The sequence below is a fragment of the Protomyctophum bolini genome (genome assembly GCF_963924005.1).
Source record: "Protomyctophum bolini genome assembly, chromosome: 17".
NCBI lineage: Eukaryota > Metazoa > Chordata > Actinopteri > Myctophiformes > Myctophidae > Protomyctophum > Protomyctophum bolini.
Window position 1 is genome coordinate 32,187,685 of NC_137878.1, and position 17,816 is coordinate 32,205,500.

At 41.7% G+C, this 17,816-nt stretch overlaps 3 protein-coding genes across 3 annotated transcripts in view; 2 read left to right on the forward strand and 1 right to left on the reverse strand.

Annotated features, from left to right (window-relative positions):
* The first annotated feature begins 1,328 nt into the window (after positions 1–1,328).
* ssr2 (signal sequence receptor, beta) lies at positions 1,329–6,511 on the forward strand. Its single transcript, XM_080788207.1, has 6 exons — positions 1,329–1,411; positions 2,782–2,939; positions 3,541–3,639; positions 3,966–4,074; positions 5,004–5,081; positions 5,344–6,511. Exons 2-6 carry the CDS (start codon positions 2,782–2,784, stop codon positions 5,452–5,454), a joined length of 555 nt encoding a protein of 184 aa, XP_080644333.1. The 5' UTR covers positions 1,329–1,411; the 3' UTR covers positions 5,455–6,511.
* A 67-nt stretch (positions 6,512–6,578) lies between these two features.
* Positions 6,579–17,816, reverse strand: part of LOC308331721 (uncharacterized protein) — a gene marked incomplete at its 5' end in the record, with an annotated part of 29,402 nt that continues 18,164 nt past the window's right edge. Inside the window, 2 exons of the mRNA XM_080787212.1 lie at positions 6,579–7,502; positions 9,247–9,476. Coding sequence (XP_080643338.1) covers positions 7,332–7,502; positions 9,247–9,476 — 401 coding nt within the window. The 3' untranslated portion in view covers positions 6,579–7,331. The remainder of the gene's footprint in view (positions 7,503–9,246; positions 9,477–17,816) is intronic.
* LOC308332349 (uncharacterized protein) lies at positions 10,743–17,744 on the forward strand. The gene is made up of 4 exons (XM_080788206.1): positions 10,743–10,887; positions 11,818–11,951; positions 13,888–14,033; positions 14,952–17,744. Exons 1-4 carry the CDS (start codon positions 10,752–10,754, stop codon positions 15,169–15,171), a joined length of 636 nt encoding a protein of 211 aa, XP_080644332.1. The 5' UTR covers positions 10,743–10,751; the 3' UTR covers positions 15,172–17,744.

The following is a 17,816-nucleotide window of genomic DNA, read 5'->3' on the forward strand; positions in this document are numbered from 1 at the left end:
GGCTGCAATTTGAAACTGGCCCCCGTAAAATCAATCAATCAAACTTGCCCCCGTTCAATCAATCAATCAATCAATCAATCAATCAATCAATCAATCACTCAATCAAATAGCTTGTAGAAGATCAGCTCTTTTCAAATACCCTAAATTAAAACTCTTGTCCGGTTTTAGAGCCCGCCCACTGTATCCGGTCCTTTAACTAGCCGGTTCCGTATCCGCTCTAGACCGGTTGAGAAGTGAAACCCTGCAGTGTATTACAACTTACCCTCTCCATTCAGGTCCTTCACTGGCACCAAAGGCTGCAGCAGAAGGTCGAGGGATGTTGCACCTGAAAGAGATAATTTCATATTTGTTAGCCATGTAAACTTATTCTTTCTCTATCCAAAAGCTGGTTTGGCCTGTAGCTGATGTTCTTCAGAATTACCACAGTTGGATACTGTGGTAAATGTAAGTCCACCTTAGCCCTGAGACAAGCAGCAGAAAGATACGTGAGCAACAATACATGTAATAGTTTATAGAGAGAAGTGTGAGTGTGTGTCTGTCTGTTTGATTGATTGAAATATTTATTAACAGTTTGCAGAATTACAGTACAATTCAAGCACAACTCGATACAAAGACTTAACTGTGAGTGGACGACCCAATAAAGCATTATACTTGTTTACAAGAGGGTCCATGGTCCACCTTGTTCAATTCATCAAAACATTTAGAGACGTACAAATAGACACTTATATAAAGCCAAAGAATAGAACAGGAATTCATCATAAAGGAGGTCAAAAAGGAAAAGAAACATATACAGTGAGGGGAGAAAGGGGTGGGTGGGTATAGGGTGTGTGGCATATCATTTTGTTACACATATCCATAGGATTGAATTAAAATGCTTTTTATTGTAGAATATTGAATGCACGGGTGCTAACCCGCACACGTGCTCAATCCTAACATTCGTGGCCCTGGGGTGAGAACTTTATATTTTAAATATGAACGTTTATGTACACGTTCACTTTGTAAAAATGTAACAATTAAGTCTCGCCATGACTCGTGAAGAACGAGCGGCGTTATGAGAAACCAAACATTAAAACATTTGGTCCAATAGTGCTGGTATAGTGTGGGTAGTATGGGGCTTTGTCATGTCTTACCTTATCAAACTGTATTTATCCGTAAAAACAAAAAGTTGTTGTCGCTGCATATAGAAGTTGTTGTCACTGCATGGTGCGTCTCGGCGCCGTGACGCAGTGACTGGGGGGCGTCGCCATTTACTCAAACCCGCAACGAAAACCATGCCAGCGTTGAGCTGTGAAACCCGGAAGCGGAAGCGATCCCAGTCTACTCGTCATCAAAGCACGAACTCACAACTTGTGCGCTTGCGCAGCCTCGCTCCAGTCCTTCTACATTGGAGTAACAGAACAGCAGAGCAGCGGTGAGAACCTTCTCCTCCTTTTTCTCTTTATTTTACCTCAAATAGACATTAAATACACACGTTTCAACGCTCTGCCTACATTCGTAAACACGTTTAATAGATTATGGATAGGCGCGGATAATGTTTGAATGTAGAAAAACTATCGACAATTTTATAGCGTAGTAGTAGCCTACCGTCAGTTTGGTCGAGTCAAGTACACGTAAGCGTCCGAGTCTTTGTTTAAGCTTTATTTACCATAAAATAAACATTACGTGTCCACGTTTTAACGCTCTGCCTGGATCCATAAACGTTTAATGACATATTTATCGGTGTGGATGTTGTTGTGTAATGTATAAAATGTTACAATTTGTAGCAGTTTGAATGGTCGAGTCAAGTACACGTAAGCGTAAAGGGCAAGGCGTCTCATGATGATCCACCCATTCACTGCAGCGCGTTCAAATTTAACTCATGACATTGTTTACTAATGTGGATTTATTTAGTACGTTTCACACTTTATTTTAGTTTTTCTTAGTTTTTTCCCTAGCCGATGTACAAATTTCAGTGTACTAGTACAAGTCCAGTGATTTATAAGCGCAGTGAGCATGCAGATCAGCGTCCCGAAATGTTATTTCTTTTTTATGTCTTTAATATTTTTTAAACACTTTTCGAAAATAGCTGATTTGCTAATATCATTGTGCTACAAGTCCAGTGATTTATAAGTGCATTTTGCATTGTTATTTTTTTTTTTATTGTCTACTCTAATTAATATTTGAGTGCATTGAGATAAGGCTTATCAATGTATGCGATGTAGACATGCTATTGCTCGTGTTAGCTAGGCTGCTTAATTGTAGACGTAGGCTAGGTAGATTAGCTACCTCTACTACTGTAACGTAAAAAAAGCACTTTTTTTGGCCAAACCCTTTAAACTGGGTCATTCTCTTTGCAACCACTGCAAATTTGATCTATAGAATCCTCAGTCTTAATTATTAAAGTCCATGTGTACACTCATGTACAGATTGTAATTGGTTCCATCTATGCAATATGCATGTATCTTAGGCCTGTCTCAATTATTACATCATCTAAATTATTTGAGATAATCACAATTATCTTTGCTCAATCATTTCCATGTTCCAACATTTGTCAAAAATAGCATTTACATATACATTTATGTGTCCTGCTGACGTACCCTAATTTAACAACTTAAGCGTTATATTTCGCTGCACAGCGGTGAAATAGGAGTACAAACTCACAGTACGATGCATAGCGACACGGTGTGAGCTTGTAGATTTTCATATGCCCTAAAATAGGGTTTGCTACTCTATAATTAAATGATTGATTATGGATATTTTTCCAGCCCTAACTCAACTGTGTGCGGTTGTGTGTGTTTTCAGATGAGGACTGTGCTTGTGTTTGTGCTGTTGGCGGTGCTGGGAGTGGGAACGGGAGAGGAGGGGGCTCGCCTGCTGGCTTCTAAGGCCTTGTTGAACCGCTACGCTGTGGAGGGCAGAGACCTCACCCTGCAGTACAACATCTACAACGTTGGCACCAGGTACAGTGTGTGTCCATGGCATTTACTATGATGTGCCCAAATCATTGTGGCTCAGGGGTAGAGCAGCCGGTGATGTTAAAATGGGTTTGCATAGGAAGGGGTCGTGTGATGACCGTAGACATAGAAAGGTAGACTCCTCCTTCAGCTCTGGGGCATCTGTACTCAAGTGAGGGCAAGCATCCGCGTTGGTGCCTCACCAGTCTCTCGTAGCCAGACAACTTTTGTGAGAGGCAACAGTCTGGCAACGCAAGACTAGTGAGACACTAGTGAGACTAGAGCAGATAGTCGGGTCTGACAATTCCCGGAAAAGACTCGCTGTGATTGTGATTGGCCAGTAGTCACTTGAGTGGCAGTGTGGCGCAGTGTGCCTTCCGCACGTCCGGCGTACTTCCGCCCTCGTGTCGATAGAGGTCGCTCCAATGAACGGCCAATGAGGCATCCATTTACATACATCTATGACTATACTCAGTGGCACTGCTCCTGGTAGTTGGGTGGGGGTGGGTAGGATGCGTTAAAAATATATGTACAGTAGGCATATATATATTATATATACAGTACACACACGCACACAAATCAATATTATTATTACTTTCCTCCACAGCGCTGCCCTGGAGGTGGAGCTGTCCGATGACTCTTTCCCCCCGGAGGACTTTGGGATCGTCTCAGGAATGCTGAACGTCAAATGGGACAGAATCGCACCGTATCCTTTTAAATATGATGACCAACAGACTCTTAACACAACTCCGTATGTGTCCATCTTGCAGGTGTCATTACGTAGTAGATCTGCAAGCTCACAATGTGCCACGATGGCGAGTTTGCAGATCGTCTTTTAAGTAGTATACAATTAAATACGTGGCCTTGTTTAGAAAAGGCTAAAAACGCAAACATCAATATATCTATCTTTGTATTGCTCTATTACCGTGTTCACTGCCAAAAACACATAATTAATTTGTATGACAATCGTCATGAACTAAAATGTATTGACATATCGTGTGTGTATGTGAACCTTAACCCTCACCCTCCCAGTGCCAGCAATGTGTCTCACACTGTGGTGTTGCGCCCCCTCAAGGCCGGATACTTTAACTTCACCTCAGCCTCTGTCAGTTACCTGGCCCAGGAGGGAGGTAAAGTGGTGGTGAGTATTCTAATGCAGTGGTTTTCAACTTTTCTAATATCAAGATCCATTATTTATTTGGACCACCATTTGATGAGATTTAGCCTCGCAGACTCAAATTATATAATACTATTTTGTTGTTGTTTGATAAGATTTTGTCCGCAATTCCATGCTGTGTTGATGTGGTACCATATGAGACTATAGGCGATAGTGTAGACTTAATGCCGATATTAACAATAATTTAACTCTTGAGAGCAGCACAAAGTGCTATGAGCTTGCATATCTGCTATCTTTTGAATAGCCATAGTATACAAAATGACAGAGGCTTTCTTAGTTTTAATGGGTTAATAAAAACACATGTAAAGCGCAAACTACACCGGTAGGTCAACCAAACCAATGCATTAAAAACTGTCTCGTCCTGATCCGACCATTTTGGTGTTTGGGCTTTAGGGCTGCATCTGTTGATTATTTTATTACGTATGTGATTAATCGAATAACCAAGAACACAAGTTTGTTTTATATATCGGCTAATCAATGTGAGAAATGTCAAATACATTTCTTAAAATCGATTCAAATGTAAACAGTACAGAGTACAGTACTTAGTCCAAAAGGATATCACCGAAAAAAAGTCCTTGAGGTCTTGTTTCCATTCAGTTCCTGGGTATTCATGGAACATGAAAAATGAAAAATTGTGTCAGTGTGAAAATAGATCTACAAGCCCACAACGCCTCGCATCCCGAGCTTGCAAGTCAGCTATTTTCACTACTTTAACCCATTAAGACCTGAGATCAGATTGTACAAATGTCTTCTAAATGGTGGTGCTTCAACCTTTTCATGTCAAGGTTTCGCGCCACATTTTCACAATTTCTCTAAATGAGATCTACAAGCTCATAGCGCGGCACCTGCTATTTTTCAACAGCTAATGTGATGGGTATGTTGTTGTCATACAGGTTGGCTACACCAGCGCTCCAGGACAGGGTGGGATCTTGGCTCAGAGAGAGTTTGACAGACGTTTCTCTCCTCACTATGTAAGTCTTCTGCAAACTGTGCCTCTCACACTTTCAGGGAGCCAAACGTCAGTTTTACATTTTTACTCGGGTCGTGACCTACAAAGATTGTTCTGTGACCCACAAATGGGTCCCGAGTCTCGCGACCCACTGTTTGGGAACCAGTGCCACTGCTGACTACATTCCCTGTCACAAATAGTCCATGGTTTGACGTCAGATGTGTGTTCATTTATCTAATCTAACTTCTCCTGTGTGTGTGTGTGTGTGTGTTCGTGTTCTACAGCTGGACTGGGCAGCGTTCGGCGTGATGACCCTCCCGTCCATCGGGATCCCCCTGCTCCTGTGGTACTCCAGCAAGAGAAAGTACGACTCGCCCAAGGCCAAGAAGAACTAGAAAACAAAAACATTGTTATAATTGAAAATTATCAAACATCCGAAATAGCCGACCTACAGTATATGCTCACAACGTGCTGTGAAACTTGTAGATCGGCTATTTCGGCCATTCAATACCGTCGTAGGACAGGAGTATAAAATAGGGCGTATGTGGATAACTGTGTTTGGGTCTTGGGGAGGAGGAGGGGGAGGGGATATTTGAGTATCTTATTTACCCATATTGGGGGTAAAAGACTCCATGAACACGGCAGCGATCAAGGGCCTTCCTTGACAGTGATTTTCGTTCTTTTATTTTGTTTTGTTGTGTTTTTTGGAGGACCATCTATAATGCGGATGGTAGCCCTACAATGCACATTTATTTAGTGGGTATTTCACCCCAAAAAAAGGCTTAATTTCTATCCTCCTATCACCCCGTGATGGCTTGTCTAACGATCCTTTGCGGCAACCGAAGAATCCAACAAAATAAGAAAACCACGTCATGAATTGAAGTAAAACGGAGGCAGAGATTTAACAACAGCAAAACTATCAACAATATATTTTTAATAAGCTTTGTATGAACTCCAGAACAACGCTCCCAGTGAATGGTTTTGAGAAATTGATGCATTTTTGGGGAGTCAACTACTACTTACACACCAGGAGCACAATGAATAAACCATTTGAAAATGTGACGGCGAACATTTCACATCAAACTATCCATGCAGTTAATGTCTTTCATACAGGTTGATGCTTTGATTTGAAACATTAACCTCAATTTGAAAAAAGAGCATTGCTTTATCGCCACATATTTGTGTTCTGTGTGGATGAATTCGTGACAGTTTAAATTGATGGGAACACCAAAATAAACTTCCAGTGTGTAAGGACCAGTCTAGAATGAACAGGTGTTTATTTTTTTCATTTATTTTATACAAACGGTGGCCTGGACGCACCAGCTATGCTGTTTGGATAGTTTCTTATGTTGTAATTAATTTGTTATTTCTTAATGAAATTGTGGAATTTGAAGTCTTGTCTGGAATGGAAATGTCTGTCTTTTGTTAGACAATAAAACAAGACAAACTTTACGTAGCTGTTATTCTTTATTTTGTGGAACAATGTGAGGCAGTTTGTTTCAGCATCAAGTGCGATTTTAGTAAAGTTTTAGTTAAAGACAATTTCTATTGTTCTCTCACCCCGTGATGGCTTGAATACAGAATTTTTATACTACAAATTATATAATAGCTTATATATTAATACGAGAAATACATATCCAAGTAATGGGCTATAATATACCAGTGGTTATCAAACTTGTTTTTAATTCAACTGTCCCCATGAGTTAGTCCCCATATAGGGTTAAAGTGGTTATTTAATTCTTATGCTATACATCAGTGGTTCCCAAACTTTTTAGGTTGGGACCCAAAAGAGATTTAAGATGGCTCAGGGGCCACTGGGTCCAAGGGCTGCAAGCTAAAAATGTCAGTTATTTTGAAATGTAATACAAATGTACTTTGTAACAGACTACACGACTAGTCTAAAAACACTAAAAAGCCACATTTCCATCTACCAGTAAGACGCCTGAGTCTTACTAGTTAAAATCAAGTCCAAGCTGACATTTCCATGATTCTACCAGTAAGACGCCTGAGTCTTACTAGTTAAAATCAAGTCCAAGCTGACTTGATTTTAACTTGTTACATGTACTGTTTTATTGGTTTGAATAATAATATCTTTTACTTGTTTTTTTTTAAATGTAAAGCATGTCAAGCTTATTTGAGTACCTATGAAAAGTGCTATAAGTCCCAGATAATATTATTATCATTATTACCAGTAAGACGCCTGAGGGCGATAAGCGAGGTCGCATGCACGCATCCACCTGGGTGATAGAAGACTGCTGGGCAACCACTGCTTTTATACGATGCGTCTGGGGTTGGGTGGGGGCAGGGGGGGTCCAGACAGTCTCTGTGGAATGCTTTCATAGATGCTGCTTCCTGGGTCCGAGGTCAAAGGTCGATGTGGCAGCACAGGATGCAGACCTCGGTGCTGCTGCTGGGATGGTGATGACGATATATCATCTGATGCCTAAAAAATAAAACATATAGTTAGGGGATATTCAAATCTGGGAATACATTTATTACCAAGAACTTTCTTCACCCATGTGTTTGTAAAGGTGTCTAGTAACACATCTCAGTTTCATTAGGAGAATATGTCACAGAATATGTGGCTGAAAGTTGGGGTACCATTAACAACCTGTATAAAGGCAAAAAAATCTAATTGTCATTTAGCTTTAAGTAGCATGTGACGGGTCAAACTAGGGGTTTGTAGATGTGCGTGTCCTTTTTGACTGTTTGTTCAGCCTCATCTCAAACTAGGGGTTTCTCTTGATTCTGAATCCATTCCAAGCATTTGTTTTCCATGTAAAACACTCCATGGGCTAAAAACAGCCATAGCCACTTGCCCTAATCACATTTGTGATGACCTAATCACATTTGTGAACACAAACATTGAAGAGAAAAGTGTGTATTGAATACAAAAGTGAGGACACACATTGTGATTGGCTGGAATGAGAAGATGTGACGTATGATGATAAGATTGAGCACTTTACACGTGTGTGATTTTTAGTTGATAGTTATTACTCATCAGATATGCCCCCCTTCCTTTATAAGTCTGTTATAAACTCCATTTTAGCCACTAAAATCAATTAAAAACACTCATTCCTGCTTCTGGTGACTGACTTAAAGGACAATGTCTCAAGTGAAAAATTGGCAACAAAAGTCATCAGAAAAGTCAACCAAAGAACAGGTTTTCTATTCAGGATCTCATCAGTGGTCAGTATGAACACACTGAGGACACTAGCAGAAGCCCTTATTATCCAATGTCATTTTGACCAGGGCCACTGAGGGGGCAGGTGCCCAAACCCCAGAAAAGGGCACATGTGCGCAGCGCGTTTTTGTGGGGGTCCCTCGTGCCATTTCACACCAAAAATGTCTTCTGCTAATGGAGCAAGATGTTCCACAATAACTTGGCTCATGTCATTGGACAGAACAATAAGCAATACATTTCATTAGCATACACGTAAACATTCAAATATATATTATTGATAAGGGCCAAAGATGTTGGGCAGGCCATAATTTTTCTTTTTGGGGGCCAAAGCGCCAAAAGCCCAAATTCGTTCTACTGCTATGCCACCAGAATGTGCATAATGGGCGAGCTGTTTATAAAGTTGTATAAACCACTTTTTCTAAAGAGTGGTATAGCTAATACCACATAACACTTTTGGAGCTCGCCCTCCCTCAGAATGTGGAATGCCCTACCAACAGTAATGAAAAAGTGTGACTCGAGTCCTTGCCCTCCTTCAAACCCGCTCTAAAAGAGAATACTGCAATTTGTAACTGGCTCAATACCCAGTGGAAAAGTGATGTGTGATGCTGATGCATATACTCTATAGTCGCCTTTATTGTTTTCATTAGCCTGAAAGTACCGAAGCTTGTCTTGGCATTAGCGGATCAAACTAGCGCTGGAAACGGACGCAGGCTCACTTAGGGCCGATTCATACTCCTATTTTACCGCTGTTTCGGCGCTGTAGTGCCGAAATGATTTTGGTTCGTCAGAAATTTGCAGTAGCACTGAAGAGTCGACTTTATGGCGGTACCCGCCCCCCCCCCCCGAACCTCAAATGACGTCACATTGTAGGCTCTACAGAGCCGAACCGACTTTTATTCGGCTCTAAAATAGGAGTATGAATCGGCCCTAACACTGACGTCACAAAATTTGGAGCGACGCCCCTCTGCACTTATTGGTTTAGTGCTCCTATTCCACAGTGTACCTCAGCAGCGCTTGCATGCGGTGCAGGAGGACAGTTGCTGCCTCTGGCAGATGGAGGTCTGGAGGGAAGACTGGGTCGAGGAGCCACTCTGCCTGGTGAGGGCAGAATGGGAGGAGCCACTCGGCCTGGTGAGGGCATAATGGGAGGAGCCACTCGGCCTGGTGATGATGAAAGCACTGGAACGCCTCTGATGTTCACCTCTGAGTACACGTGATGCTGGAGGGAGGCTGCTGGAGGAGAGAGAAACAGAGATATATTGGTCAGGTGAGGGAACTCTCTGGATTGCAGCATGGCAGGGGGTCGTCAATGTTTTTTGTCCTTAGATGAGAGAGAGAGAGAGAGATGGAGCAGGGATCCCCATATTCATTGTATGCAATTGTGTTGCAGATTAAACCTGTTCAGAGATTTCATAGATAGTTTATAATGCTGCGTTCACACTGGCAGATGCAAAAGATTCAAAGATGCATTCTCCAGATGACAGTAAAGTAACAATGTAAGGACTTTTAATACCTACTCCTAATACCTAACAAAAATACGAAAATAAATGAAGGGTATTACTGCATCAAAAGTAATCAACACACAAAATAAATAAATAAAACGGGTCAAAATTGCCAAATTGTCAACACCTTGCGTTGCTTGTAGATCGTAGCACTTGCCCTAGCCTTGACGACCTTACAGGCGTATGCAAATGCTCAATTCATGTAACCTAGATAGCATTTTATGTGGCCAATTCATGTAACCTAGATAGCATTTTATGTGGCCTCTAGTGTACATGCATTGTTTCATTATATATAGATATTCCACTTAGTCTCGATGACTATTGTTATGTATTTGATGTATTAAAATATTATTCTGGGGGGTTGCGCCCTGAAAAGGTTGAGAACCACTGCTCTACATCAAACCACTTTTATCAAATATAGCCCATCTACAAGCTCACAATGGCTCAGAGTGAGCTTGTAGATCTGCTATTTTTGGCTAAAGTATTCCTCAGAATAGTTATTACACACGCACGCACACGCACGCACATTGACGGGCAGGAATGTTTTGTTACAATATATATCCCTATCAATGTTTTCTTTAGTTTTTAAATGTATTTATATTTAAAATTGCATGACATGACATCCTGTTATGAAAAAGATTTAGAACGACGTGTTATTATGGCATAACATTTCTGAACTTATGAATTTATTTAGCTATGGACCAAATGGGGAGAAAATGCCTTTGTTATTATCCATTTAATTGGCTTTACTCTGTACTTTTTAAACTGTCAATAGAATGTAATAGAATATAATACAGTAGAAAGGAGAGCTAATGCGCCTCCCGGCCTCGGGGTGTCACTGCTGCATCGGAAAACTGCGCCTGATATAATTTTTTTTCCTCCAACCCCGTTGTTTACCTTTGACCCTGTCGCTGACGCTTCGTGTCGTGTCGCTATCGTCACATTAAAGTGTCGCCACTCGCCAGCCCACTCAGCGTACATAGAGAAGATCGGCGATACACGCAACATGAACATGGAGGAGAAGCTGATCTCCACGGTGTGCGACTTCCCGGAGCTGTACAACATCAACCTCAAGTCCTACAACGACCTCCGAGCCAAGAGCAACGCGTGGTGCAGCGTGGCCAAGGCGACGGGCATGCCGGGTAGGGCTACCACAGCGTTCACACGCAAGCGACGCCCTGGTGTCGCTTGCCGAAAACAGGGGGAAGAAAAAATAGAAAGAAGCGATCGTCTTCAAAGCGACGCGTCGTCGCATCGCGGCCCGTTCCGTCCATTCGCCCCGCTCCATTTGAATCGCTATGCTTCTTCGTCCGTGACTCCGTACGACGTGCTCGCTCGCAGGGGGGAAACAAAATAGACGATCTTCAAGCTCACAACGTGTAGATCGGCGTCCCGTCCCGTCCCCCCCCCCATCTTCTTTCGGCGAGCGACACACCATTGAGCCTTTTTTTGTTTGTTTTTTTAAAGAAAACCTATAGTTTGAGTGATTATATTAGCCTACCGGTACTACTACCATCTTAAATTAAGTGATTGTTTTCACTGTGTGTAAAACTAATTATATGTTATTTACACTTACACGTTCACAGCAATGATGCAGTGATTGTGATTTTCGGCGAGCGATACAACAACGTTAAAGACAAGTGAACCCAGCTATGTAGCCTATTTTGTAATAGGCCTGTTTTTTATGCTCCAGTGTGAATGATTGTTATTATTTTAACGAGATTGCAGATCAGTTGTACAACTAGGCCTATATACTGTAGGTTACATGAAATATCGCAAAGTGGGGAACGGGGACCACCCTGTAACTTTGCTTCCAGCTAAATCAGTTATTAGACAGACTATAATCAAAATCAGCTGTTTGAAAAATATGTTCTGAGCTCATGCAGACCTGCTATTTAAAATGGAAGAATTTAATTCTCATTCCTGTACATTTTCACATTTTTTTCAAAAATAGCCCATAGCGTGATGAGCTTGTATATATGCTATTTTTGAATAGCCAAATGTAAGTAATAGTTATAGTGGTTACAATCCTGGTCCTGGTCTTAATGGGGTCAATGTGTTTGTCTTTGCAGAAGACAAGTGCAAGAAAAAGTGGAAGAACTTGCGGGACACATACAGGAGAGAGGTCAAGCGCACCGGGGCCAACGGAGGCCCCAACAAATGGAAACACAGCTCCTTGCTGAGCTTCCTGGACCCTTTCATGAAGGCAAGCATTAATAGACCAATTATTTGTTTACAAACGTTGAGGCTGGACACTCATGTAATCAATTCCCAACCAGGGGGGCAGTCAGACAGATTTTTTGTGAAGCCACTAAGGAAATGAAAGTTCATATAATGGCCTGTTGTGGCGCTATCATTGGGCTCAAAAAAACCCATAGCCCCATAGAAGTCCATGTATTTGGGCCCAACTTCACCTAGACTGTATTACCTTAATAAACATGGTCATGAATACTTTTCGCTTCCAGTCACTAGTTTAAAGTCTCATTTCTAATGTCATAATATTCTTTTTGGAAAATGATGGCCCCATTTATAAAATAAATGACCATAAAGTCGTGCATGTTCTGAGGGGCGTGGCTACCGTTACAGTCTATGAACGGGATTCCCCACCCACTCGAGTCAAAATAAAAACCAACGAAGAAGAAGGGGGGAAGTCCCGCCTCGTTGTCTGGGCCAGCCAATGGCCAAACTGGGCTCAAACGGATCTTGAAAGATGGCGACTTACAGTGCAAGGGATTTCAGGCTTCATTTTACGTTCACGTTAGACCCGGGGAACGCTTTGTCCATATTTTTTACAGTCTATGTTCCCAACAGATCCCCAAATCTGTTGTTTTGGGGAGCACTTGTTTCAGTCCATTAAACCCTTAATTCTCTTCAGTGTTGTCTGAGGACTATAGGTCGTCCTCATCCTTCCATTGTCGCTTCCAGTCATCCCAGTTATACATCTGGCCGGTTCGTTGGTGCTTTGCACCTCTGCGTCTTTCTTGACTACCTCCACATATATTAATGTGGGACGTCCTTGTGACCGATTTCTGTGTGTTGTTTGGTTCCCACAGCACTAGTTTGCTGGCAGCCAGGATGCTGCTATTTTCTAGCTCACCCGTGGCATTCCATCATACAGATTCTTGTTGGTAACATGTGTACTCTTGCTGATGTTAAGTACTGCACGCAGCATTCTGGTGTAGCACCCATCTAGAGACTTCTGCAGGGTTGGCTTCAGGGTCCAGCATTCACCATATACTGTATACTTCATCGCATAACTGTATTGCGTCACGGCAGAGCACAGCTGATATACAAGCTCACGTTGCATTGCGGATGAGACCGTTGTGATCTCAGAGGTCTGCAGATCTCGGCTGTACTCTGTGCACACGACACCTTCGCGGGATGTTGCACAAAAGGCTTGATGGGCTGCAGCTGCGTGTAAATAGACATACACGCAAAGCTACACATTTTTTAAGATTGAGTGCAGAGATTTTTGTACTTATTCTGTTTTGTATGTGTCTATGGAGTTAAAGATGGAGTGCTGTGATCTTATCTTTGAACTTTGACACCAGGTGTGGCTTCTTCCTGAAAGCTGAAAGCCTTTGAGTCAATTAAAAGGCCCAATCAAAATGATAGTGACATCACAATATCATCCCCTCCCCTACCCTTTATCATACAACAACAGCTGTGGATGCAGCTTCAGTTCAGGTTCAGTTCAGATTCAGGCAGGCCCTGAGAACCTTTCTAAATGAAGGAAGCATGCACGACTCCAACTTGTCTCAAACTCTTCCGGGTGCACAGTCAGGATTAAGTCACACAGGAGAATACCAGCACTCACAGATTAGTCCTTTATGGCACTTTATTTATTGTTTCATTCTGGTAAGGTACGCTGCAAGCAGCACAACAAACACGTTTCGGCCAACGGCCTTCGTCAGCGTTGTGTATCATATACAACGCTGACGAAGGCGCTCCTTCTTCAAGGCCCTGAGAACCACCATCCTAGTATCGGATCGTTACTCGGTGTCGACCTATACACAAGTTATGGTATCAGAATCGGGTATCGGGAAGGGAAAACTTATCAGTACATCTCTATACTTTAGGATACTATATACTTTATGCACCACTGGTGGTGAGATGTGTGTTTGCTGTTCCTCCCTGTGAAGGAGCTGGCCGCCGGGGGAACCATGGAGGACGGCTTCCCCCCCCACTGCTCCCCCGTCTCCCCGCAGTCAGGCTCCGACCAGGAGCAGACCCCACCACTCCTGCAGGCCGCTCCCAATGCCGCCCCCCGCAGGACACTCATCAGGAAGTACGTCCGATTTAAATGGGCAATCTACAACAAATGGCTGATCTACAAGATCACCACTACATGTTGCAGTGCAAAGCGTTGTGAGCTTAATGATCTGCTATTTCTGCAAATAGTTTGTTTTTTAAAGTATAAAATTATTAAATATATTGGTAATACTACATTATAAATAAATAAAAGTCAATCATTAATGTTTTTATGTTTAAGGGTGGTCTAAGTGTGTTTGAAAATGTCTTTTCTGTTTACTATATAGCTGCAGAAACAGGGAGACCCAGGGCCCATTTAGACTGCAGTCACATCCAGTCAAATTGGATTTATTTGATCTCAAATCTGATATTTTGATGGACCACCCCCCTTTCCCCTCTTTCCTTTTCTTTTCTTTTCTTTCATGTCCGTTGACTGAACTACTCGATCAGATGTTGTCTTTCATGTTTACATTTCTTCACTTTATTATTATTATTGTTAGTATTATTATTTATGATTACAATTCTTTTTCCAAATGTGTTACCTTTAATGTCGCTGCTGTCTCTTTGGGGAGACAATGTGAATTTTGTACTGAGAACTTAATGATGCTATGCTGTGTTTGTGTATAAAATGTATTGTTTACCCCGACAATGACAAAAAAAATCACATAATTTGGCCCGACCGTTCACACTGCATTTGCAAGTGACCAGATCGGATCTGTCACAGATCTGTGTTCAGACTGGCAGCCAAATGCAACCTGAATCAGATCTGTGCCACATCCAGATTGGAATCCGATGTGTTTAAATAAGTCTAAACAGTTAGTGAATTTAAGCTAGTGTGTACTATTTGTCATATTCAACCAGGAATATAATTTGATATAAAAAAAACACAATTTAATCGTTATTTGTATGACAATTAATCGTCAACTACAATGTCCAAATGGCTCCACCCACCCAGGAAGGCGGAGCGAGGAGGAGGAGGCGGGTCCAACTCGGACGAGTGGTTTGAGGAGTACGCCATGTCGGTGTTGAACAAGCAGCCGGACGCTGAGGAGTCCTTCCTGCTCAGCCTGGCGCCCATGCTGAAGGCGCTGCCCCCCGAAAAGAGAAGCCTGGCCAAGATAGAACTATTGACAGTGCTGCACAAGCTACAGTTCACCCCTGAACCCACCACTTGAGGGCTACAGTTCACCCTTGAACCCACTGCTTGAGGGCTACAGTTGACCCCTGAACACACTGCTTTACAACTCATCTACACTGCCAGCGATGCCAGCGAGCGAACGATGAAATCTCAATAGAAATACATGTTTTTCAATAAGATTGTCCAGATGTACTGCGAGCGACAACGTGCCGTGCAGCGTCGTCGTCCACCCCTCCTATATTCGCTCGCAGAGACAAGGTTTCGCGGCCCCAAACACTGGTTGAGATCTACACGCTACTATTTATTGGTTATTTGATTGGTTCAGGCTATGTCTCAACGCAATGACCGACGCTCCATATCCGGACTTTCGCGTGATATTGCCGTCGGAATGCTCGCTCCTTGCCTGTATAGATGAGGTGTGAGGGCTACAGTTCACCCCTGAACCCAGCGCTTGAGGGCATTAGATCACCCCTGAACCCAGCGCTCGAGGAGCTGTTGAGGGCGTGGTCACACAGCACTTTGATTCTATACCTGTAAGGGGCGGATGCTGCCAATGCATTTAGATGAGAATGGATAGGGTTGGCCCAATTATTACGTAGTCGTCTAATCGCGATTATTTGAGATAAAAATAAGTAAAAGACGCTCCTTTCTAATTGAGAAGCATTGGCAGAATATATAAAATCTGTGAATTCATGGGGAATTGTGAAGCTGGGGATTTTCTATGTTTTGTCGTATGCCTTTACGGCGATGGTTTTCCACCTATTTTAATTTCAACGATCCCCTATAACTCTGAGAGAGTACAAATGGAACCAAATGAACCCTCACAGGTTAATTTGGTTCCATTTGTACACTTTCGGAGTTACAGCAGACCTGTAAAGGTTTAAGATGTTGCACCAGTTTGTTGTGAAGCCAGATATATCGGTTGGACTGTGACATCTGGGCGATTATTTTACTGTATTTTTTACGACATCGGTATCATTAATTTGGCAGTCGATGTGTCCTGATTTCCAGCCACTTTAAACCTGACATTCCAGTTTTGATTAACTGGATACATGTGATAATCTTCACAAAAAAGAGGAAAAAGGAAAATGCTAATTGTTGTGACGCTAGCTATTTTGGAATTTTCTAGCTTTAATCAAATTGCAAGTTAAAGGAGAATTGCACCCCTAAAATCACTTTTCCCTATCTATTTCACACCCAGTGAAGCTTTGAATTCACAGGGTTATTTTTTTGCATTCTCTTATGGCAGTGGTTCTCAGGGAATCCCCATAACTCTGGAGAGTGTACCATTCCTTTACGGTGAATGAACAATCCACAAAGAAAATACTTGATTTAATTGAAGTCAATTAAACCAGGATTACACAAAAGCTAAACTATCAAAATCAGTTTTTAAGCTCTAGAGTGTAATTAAAGTGTCTGTCTGGTATCCAGTCGTATCCCCAAATGTTGCATTTTCACAGATTTTTTTATTGTATTGCGAAGTGAATAAAAAGGTTACTTTTGCATATCATTTTATTTTATTTTTTAAGAAATTAGGATACGACTCCATAGAAGTCACTTGGATTATACTCTGAGAGCTGTGTTTGGGTTTATAAAGTGATTTGTAAATAGATTTGCTGTTATTGTTTTGCACAACAAGATCTCCATGTCAGGGCTTCACAGGATGATGTGGACCCCAGAGTTTGAGGTGTCGCACACATTTCCTGTGTCTGTAATTGACAAAGCCCGGCTCCGATGACGATTTTATTTATTTGAGATTTTAATTTATTTTTATTCTTCTCTGGGGTCTACTCTGTAAACTAAACCTAGACCAGTGGTTCTCAACCTTTTCAGGCTGTGACCCCCCAAAAGAATCATATTTGAACTGGGGAACCTCGACCCCGACAAGTATTGTAGGAGTTGAGCCATTACATTTAGTTTCAGTTCCAAATATGGTGAAAATAGCCAAGCTGGTAGAGAGGCTATTGGCTAAATGTTTATATTATTTGACAATTCAGACCTTTTTCATTTTAGTATTAAAACGTTCTTAAATATTCACTTTACTGTTATCTGGGAACCCCGCAAAATATTGTCCCGGGTTTAGAACCACTGTCTGTCCTAGACCATCGATTATTAATGTTTTGTCCCGTATTTATTAAAAAATGGCACCATTTTGAATTTAATTAGAACAATAATTGATATGAAAGGTTAAAAATTAGAACACATCAGCTGCATAATTGCAGATACAGAAGAAAAATGTAACAATGGCTGATATAATTCATATCGGTCAGCTACAGCTGAATTACAAGTCAGATGTTTAGTGTTTACAATACCAGTGAGCTGTGTTATATGGACAATGAACACAGGAATGGACTCATACCAAAGCTCACTGCAAACAGAAAAGAAGACAGTTCTTTCCAATTTGTACATTTGATTTGTTTTCTGTCTTTATGTGGATTATTTTCTTGTGTATATTTTCAATTTGTACAAGGTGCAGACTGCAGAGTAACTTCCTTCCAGGTTCTTACAATGACAAAGGGAAGTGAAATAGCTAGTGTAATGGTTTAAAGTGTGTTTACATTTTTTTGGGGGGGGGGAAATACTAAACCGGTATCTTTCCAAATAAAAACTTTGACTGCCATGTTTGAAACAATGCTCACACAACTCTTCTACTTTACTTGAGTTAAGTACCCCGATTTGTAT